This window comes from Salmo salar, chromosome ssa12, assembly GCF_905237065.1.
Source record: "Salmo salar chromosome ssa12, Ssal_v3.1, whole genome shotgun sequence".
Taxonomy (NCBI): Eukaryota; Metazoa; Chordata; class Actinopteri; order Salmoniformes; family Salmonidae; genus Salmo; species Salmo salar.
Genome location: NC_059453.1, coordinates 66,125,029 through 66,133,338, shown reverse-complemented (window position 1 = coordinate 66,133,338; position 8,310 = coordinate 66,125,029). Strand labels below are relative to the sequence as shown.

The 8,310-nt window shown below is 41.6% G+C and overlaps 1 protein-coding gene across 1 annotated transcript; it reads left to right on the top strand.

Annotated features, from left to right (window-relative positions):
- Nucleotides 1-726: 726 nt before the first annotated feature.
- On the top strand, nt 727-7,593 carry vhl (von Hippel-Lindau tumor suppressor). Its single transcript, NM_001173591.1, is given in 3 exon segments — nt 727-1,057; nt 5,205-5,327; nt 5,668-7,593. Coding segments are annotated over 3 exon segments (528 nt in total). The 5' UTR covers nt 727-861; the 3' UTR covers nt 5,877-7,593.
- The last annotated feature ends 717 nt before the right edge of the window (nt 7,594-8,310 follow it).

The window sequence follows — 8,310 nt, the reverse complement described above, 5'->3', positions numbered from 1 at the left end:
ATGTGGCTTATTGAAAATGAGTATACAGTGTATGCCTGATAAAGTGTCGGTCATTTAGGTGACTCAAATGCCTGTTTATGTACCCAGTCAGTGCCTTTTGTGATGAAGAAAAAAAAGAAACATGAGGCACTGCAAGTGCTGCCAGGAGAGGTATGTTGTTGGCCTGCTTGTAATGACAGACATGTCAAACTGTATTCACTACAAAAATAGATACAAAATTGCAACAATCATAAGAGCAATGTCAAAAAGCTCCCTTCGCTTCTAAAGAGGGTAATTGTGCAAACATTTTATTAACCTCATCCTTAGGCTCAATTGCTAGAGCATATAGAGACAACTCAGAGCCAGCTGGTTGGACGAGATTACCATTTTATTTGCATCCATCTACATCGTCTTCTCTGTGTGTGAACTGCGTTTAAAAAAAATCCACTGTCGGGTATAAACAAATGCTGCTCATTTAGAAAACAACTTAACAAGATTTCTGCTTTACAAGTCATAATATTTCTGCTTTACAATTCACACGATTTCTTTATTCCCAATAAGTAAGTAATAATAACTAAATAGACGTCAGAAGGTATTCAAAAATATACATTGTGTGAGATACGTAATTGGTCAGGAGCCATTGGTTGACAGTAAAACGGACCACTCAGTGAAGACATTCTTTCCACGCCCTCCTCAACCGGAAAAGAATTACATAACAAACACAAGCGACTTGCTGGCATGAAAAGGCAAGATATAACAACTTTAAATAAGTTACCTTTATAATTATCTATATGTTTATCATACTTTCTCCAAGACATAACTTCTTAGCTACAGCTGCTAGATCAATTTATATATATATTTTTTGCTAGCTAACGTCAAGTTATGCCTCAAGAGATTCAAGGGGGAGAAGAACAGCTCCCGTTGGTAAGGTCTCTGAAAAGCAGAATACCGTCGATTGCAGTGTTTTGTAACCGGAGTCCTCGAATCATGCGACCAGTATGGATTAATTTCCGCGGGGAACCTCAAACCTACGATATTTTACAGCCAGGAAGAGGAATGAGAATGAACACCTTCGTAGGTAGGTAGAAGCTTGGCTAGCACCAGTTAGCAAATAAGCCACAGCGAGTAACGTTAAGTGTAAGATTTTCTGTTAATTCAAGAATTGGTAATCAATAGCTGTCAATAAACCAAGTATACATTAAGGTGTCTGTAGTAATTTAATTGTTAATAAAGGAATTCATATAGCTTCCAAAATATTGTTTTACAATGGAGTAATGTTACCAAAATGTTTGCGCAGTGGCTTCAAAACAGCGCCCCCCCCCTGTCAGTCTTCTTTTCTGGTATTATGTCGGTCCGCAAACAAACGTTAACAGTGCATGCCGCCAACTGCTGTACGTGTAGTGAACGAAAAAAAATATAGGTGAAATGGGGAAAATAAAAATACAATATCAATCCAAAAACCCACACCACTCTTTGTCATAGTCCAAATCACATCCCCGAGCCTGTGAGGACGTAACATCTGTCGACAGGATTCCTTGTATTGTAATGCCTCTGCTGTAAAACCCCATAGGCCCAAAACACTTTAAGCCGCGCGCGCAATGCCTTTTTTTCTCAGACTGCGCTGTGCAGTTTATAACCAATGCAATAAACAATACAAATTCCACCTTTTAAACATGCAACATATCAGAATCCTGTTGCCGAGTAACATGTCCTGCTTTCTCTAATCCAACTACCATGATTTCTTCAACGTTCTTCCACTTGTCTCAACGCCTCGAGATAGGACGTCTCCTTCACCCTAACAGGGCACTTCATGAATCCGGGCACATGCTCGCCACCACAATTGCAGCATTTCGCCTCAACTGGCATAAGATACTCCTATTGTCTACATACACTTGACACATGCCCAAATAGTTTACATTTATCACACTGCAGGGGTTTGGACACATTCCTATCTGGTAAATAGGGGTATGGTTAGATGATAGGCGTTCTTTTAAAAAAACATGTTACTGAATTGGGAAAAAAAAGCTCAAATTCAAGATAGGGTTCCTTTACAGAAACAGGGCTTGTCTGTCCTTTGTAAATAGGAAACAAATTGTGCAGGCTACTTTTATGTCCGTTTTAGATTATGGTGATATCTATATGCATGCATCGGCAAACACATTAAAACCACTGGATGCTATTTACCATTGTGCACTCAGGTTTATCACGGGTGATAGTTACAAAACTCATCACTGTATCCTTTATCAACATGTGGGTTGGGCCTCTCTATCTGTGAGGCGAGAGCAACATGCTCTCTTGTTTATTTATAAAGCACTTCTTTTAAAACTACCTCCATATATATCATCATTAATTTCCACTAGATATACACATTTTAAAACCAGATCACAGATGTGGATTACATTAGAGACTCCTGCGGTCTCCACAGAGTTGGGTAGGACTGCCTTTAGTTCCTTTGCACCTTATTTATGGAACAAACTGCAGATCCAACTTAAGTTAGACACTCTGGTGTGCCTTGCCCATTTTAAAAATGTTATGGAGGATCAATATGATGTTGTCTGTGATTGTTTCTGTTGAATTGTGTCCTTGTTTTGTATGTTTGAAATGTTCTTGTCTGTATGCCTAAAACTGTACATGTCAACATGTTTACACAGGGCACAGCCGTAAAAGAGATCCAGGTCTCAGTCTGTTTTCCCTGTTAAAATAAAGATTTAAAAAAAATATATATTTGCAAAGCACGCTCCTTACGCTTTCTTGTTATCCTCTCTGACGCAACCTTATCCAATGCATCTATAATATTCATCGAGACGTCAAACGGATCTCCCAGATAACGCCAACGGTTCAAACCAACTTAAAAAAGAGTCAGAGCAAGGCTTGGCTTTACTAGAGTCACAATCACTTCTCACGTTTTCCTTCCTGTTCGCCACTGCAGTCAAATCCTTCTTACTCTCATCTCCACTCTACGCGCCATCAGTTTCAAACAAAACATCCACCATCTTCTCCCCTGTCAGTCGTCTAGGGTTCTTCAACTATGGTATTGTGGCGGTCTACAAATATTGGTCCACATTTTTATTTTATTTGACATTTGTCATTTTTTGCAGATGCTCTAATCCAGAGTGATTTACAGTAGCAATTAGGTTTAAGTGCCTTGCTCAAGGGCAGATTTTTCACATAGTCAGCTTTGGGATTGGAACCAGTGACCTTTCGGTTACTGGCCCAACTCTGTTAACTGCTAGGCGACCTACTGTGTGGGCTGTGACCGCCTACTCTTATGGAGTGTAAATTCATTACACTTTGTGACACAAAAGGGGAGGGTACCCTATATCCATTAACCTCACCACTATTCCACTACCTGGCCCTATCTGATCCTACACCAGGCCGGCAGCCTGGGAGGATGGGACGTTATCGTTCAGCACACAATGTAACTCTTCTGCAGTAAAATTTTGTACCCTCAAGTACTTCTCCGCAGCTGCCACCACAACATCTACACTGCTCAAAAAAATAAAGAGAACACTAAAATAACACATCCTAGATCTGAATGAATGAAATAATCTTATTAAATACTTTTTTCTTTACATAGTTGAATGTGCTGACAAAATCACACAAAAATAATCAATGGAAATCCAATTTATCAACCCATGGAGGTCTGGATTTGGAGTCACACTCAAAATTAAAGTGGAAAACCACACTACAGGCTGATCCAACTTTGATGTAATGTCCTTAAAACAAGTCAAAATGAGGCTCAGTAGTGTGTGTGGCCTCCACGTGCCTGTATGACCTCCCTACAACGCCTGGGCATGCTCCTGATGAGGTGGCGGATGGTCTCCTGAGGGATCTCCTCCCAGACCTGGACTAAATCATCCGCCAACTCCTGGACAGTCTGTGGCGTTGGTGGATGGAGCGAGACATGATGTCCCAGATGTGCTCAATTGGATTCAGGTCTGGGGAACGGGCGGGCCAGTCCATAGCATCAATGCCTTCCTCTTACAGGAACTGCTGACACACTCCAGCCACATGAGGTCTAGCATTGTCTTGCATTAGGAGGAACCCAGGGCCAACCGCACCAGCATATGGTCTCACAAGGGTTCTGAGGATCTCATCTCGGTACCTAATGGCAGTCAGGCTACCTCTGGCGAGCACATGGAGGGCTGTGTGGCCCCCCAAAGAAATGCCACCCCACACCATGACTGACCCACCGCCAAACCGGTCATGCTGGAGGATGTTGCAGGCAGCAGAACGTTCTCCACGGCGTCTCCAGACTCTGTCACGTCTGTCACATGTGCTCAGTGTGAACCTGCTTTCATCTGTGAAGAGCACAGGGCGCCAGTGGCGAATGTGCCAATCTTGGTGTTCTCTGGCAAATGCCAAACGTCCTGCACGGTGTTGGGCTGTAAGCACAACCCCCACCTGTGGACGTCGGGCCCTCATACCTGACCGTTTGAGCAGACACATGCACATTTGTGGCCTGCTGGAGGTAATTTTGCAGGGCTCTGGCAGTGCTCCTCCTGCTCCTCCTTGTACAAAGGCGGAGGTAGCGGTCCTGCTGCTGGGTTGTTGCCCTCCTACGGCCTCCTCCACATCTCCTGATGTACTGGCCTGTCTCCTGGTAGCGCCTCCATGCTCTGGACACTACGCTGACAGACACAGCAAACCTGTGTCTGTTGTCTATTCCATTTGCACAACAGCATGTGAAATGTATTGTCAACCAGTGTTGCTTCCTAAGTGGACAGTTTGATTTCACAGAAGTGTGATTGACTTGGAGTTACATTGTGTTGTTTAAGTGTTCCCTTTATTTTTTTGAGCAGTGTATATTCTGAATTTAATTCCATTTCTGCAGTACAGTTGATAACCATGGTTATGAACGCCAAGAAGCCAACCTTACTGAAACACATGTTATTCCTATCACTCTTTATTGGCCTCGGTCTACTCACAGGGAGCCTTCATCTAGGCTTAATACATATCATTGGTTCAATCCCGATGCTCTGTCTACACGCAAATATGCCTCACTTTTGATACTATTTTGGAAGCCTTTTGGAACTTAATTTTCAAATAAGTGAGAGAATCTTTCAAAAAAGAAAGATATACCCTTACAGTGTGCAGTTTAGCAAAGTTACGCCTGGTTGTTTTCACACAAACGTTACACATATGCGTTTGTTTGTCATGCTGTATTTGCTCTTCTTGGTGTTTATCTATCGTCTTTATGCCTTTCAATGTTTTTATTCTATCAGGTCATCCTTGGATGTTCAGAGATGCAGAGACAGATGAGGCGCTGAAGGCGAATAGTAAAGAGATGTTCCTGCCCAAACCAATGGAGAATGGACAGGCTGTCCAGGTTAACATCACATTACCAGGTTAGAGAGAAACATCAAGTTTGTATTCTCCTTTGACCTATACAGATCATCTGTACACCAATAATAGTGTAGCCTCCCTGTATGTGGGCATCTCTGCTAAGAGGTTTGGACCTTTTATGGGACTTTAGTCTGATTGTACTCCCTGTGTAACAGCAGGGTCACTGGTGATTATGACTGGTAGGTCATTGTTCTGTGTTTTGATCAGCACACATTATTATTTTAATTACTACTACTACTACTACTACTACTACTACTACTCTGCACCGAGAACACACATAAGGACTATTATTCTGTAATCTAAAAACTATGTCATATCTGTGTATGTGTGTTCTCCCCTCAGTCCTCAGCTTGAAGGAGCGTGCCCTCCAGGTAGTGCGGCGCCTGGTCCGTCCAGAGGACTACAGGAGGCTGGAGATTGCTCGGTGTCTCCATGAGGAACTGGAGGACCGTCCCAGCGTGCTGAAGGACCTGATGCGTATCGCCCAGCGCGTGGAACAGCGCCTCCTAGAAGACAGGCAGCAACCCCAGGATGCATGCGGAGCAACTTAGAGTAGGAGTTCTTATATAGATATCGCTATATGGCTCTGAAGTTGATGTTTCTGAATCTATCAAAATAATAAGATAACAGAATGTAAGATGGTTTGATTGGACACTAGGAGGTCAGGGTTGAATTCACTGCTGTAGCGACTACCGAGGGTCTTCTCCATCATTTTTTGTTGTTGTTGCAATTGTTTAATATGGTCTTTGTAGCTTAGGAAAAAAATGTGTAAACCAATTCAGTGGTCTGACTTTAGAGAAGGGATCATCAACATGATTCAGCTGCTGGCTGTTTTTTTTGTTGTTGTTGCAGATTGTCAGGTGGTTGGAACATAATTACAATTCATTTGTTGACTGCAAAATCACTGCAAGAAGCACAAACATATATAATATTTGACTAAAGCATAATAATTTCAAACCTTGCTTACATTTGTACACTGTCACATATCTCTCTTTTATGCCACATTGGAATACTTTGGAACAGATTTCCAAAATTTCAATCACTTGGAGCTGATTTGATGTTTTTTTGTTTTTTTTACATTTTATGTCCAACTAATATATATATATATATATGTCATCAAGGCAAAGGGTGGACACTTATATATATTATTTTTGCTCAGAAAACTTGGCTGACCAAATAAAATCCCCCACTGGTTGGGGAACCCTGCTTTAGAGCGTTTAAGACTTTCAAGCAGGTTTTGCTCATCAGCTTGTTAATCAAATTTACTGGGTTTGGAATAGATTAAGTAAACCAAAATATATTGATTTAGCTTGATTTACACGTTAGCGTGTACACGTTTTTTATTTACATACTGTAACTTTATAATGAACAACCTCCAACGTATTTATTGATCATAAAATGTAAAGATGTGAGAAAAGATGTACAGGTTTGAATGAGGGATGGGTCAAAGTAACTATTATAAACTGGGTGGTTCGAGCCCTGAATGCTGATTGGCTGACACCTTTGGTATATCAGACCAGATACTACAGGTATGACAAAACATTTATTTTTACTGCTCTAATTTCGTTTGTAACCAGTTTATAATAGCAATAAGGCACCTCGGGGGTTTGTGGTATATGGCCAATATACCACAGCTAAAGGTTGTGATGCGTCATGCCTACGAACAGCTCTTAGTCGTGGTATATTGGCCATATACCACACCCCCTCGTGCCTTACTGCTTAAGTATAGGAATATATACTGAGTGTACAAAACATTAAGAACATCTTCCTAATATTGAGTTGCACCCCCCGGATGCCCTTTTGTTGGTGGACCGTTCTTGATACACACGGGAACCTGTGGAGCATGAAAAACCAAGCAGCATTGCAGTTCTTGACACAAAATAGTGCGCCTGGCTCCTACTACCATACCCCGTTCAAAGGCGCTTACATTTTTTTGTCTTGCCCATTCACCCTCCGAATGGCACACGCAATCCATGTCTCAAAAATACTTATTTAACCTGTCTCCATCCCTTCATCTACACTGATTGAAGTGGATTTAACAAGTGACATCAATAAGGGATCATAACTTTCAGCTGGTCAGGCTCATGGAGCAGGTGTTCATAATGTTTTGTACACTCGGTGTATATTGCAAACAACCTTTGAGGCTACGTGAAAAATACATACTGTATGTATCTAAGTGCCTGTTTTTTTTGCAGTGTTTTCTATTTGTAATATATTACACATATGCAAAAGACTGATACATAAACCTAATAAATGTTTATGTTCTTGGCCTGTTCCAATTTTTCTTAAGACAGTAAGTTTCACACTTCAAGGGAATGGACTAACGGACGTATAAGTCCTTACCGTTGCACGGCTGGTCCATGTCTCCGCCACAAATACAGTAGAATGATAAAAATAAATGCAACATGCAACAATTTTAAAGATTTTACTGAGTTAAAGTTCATATAAGGAAATCAGTCAATTTAAATAAATAAATTAGGCCCTAAAATATGATTTCACATGACTAGGAATACAGATAGGTCACAGATACCCTTAAAATAAGGTAGGGCGTGGATTAGAAAACCAGTCAGTATCTGGTGTGACCACCATTTGCCTTATAAAGCCAGCACATCCCCTTCGTATAGAATTGATCAGGCTGTTGATTGTGGCCTGTGGAATGGTGTCCCACTCCTCTTCAATAGCTGTGCGAAGTTGCTGGATATTGGCGGGAACTTGAACATGCTGTCATACACGTTGATCCAGAGCATCCCAAACATGCTCAGTGGGTGACGTGTCTGGTGAATATGCAGGCCATGGAAGAACTAGGACATTTTCTGCTTCCAGGACTTGTGTACAGATCCTTGCGACATGGGGCCGTACATTATCATGCTGAAACATGAGGTGATGGCTGCGGACGATTGACACGAGAATGGGACTCGGGATCTCGTCACGGTATCTCTGTGCATTAAAATTGCCATCAATAAAATGCAGTTGTGTTCGTTGTCC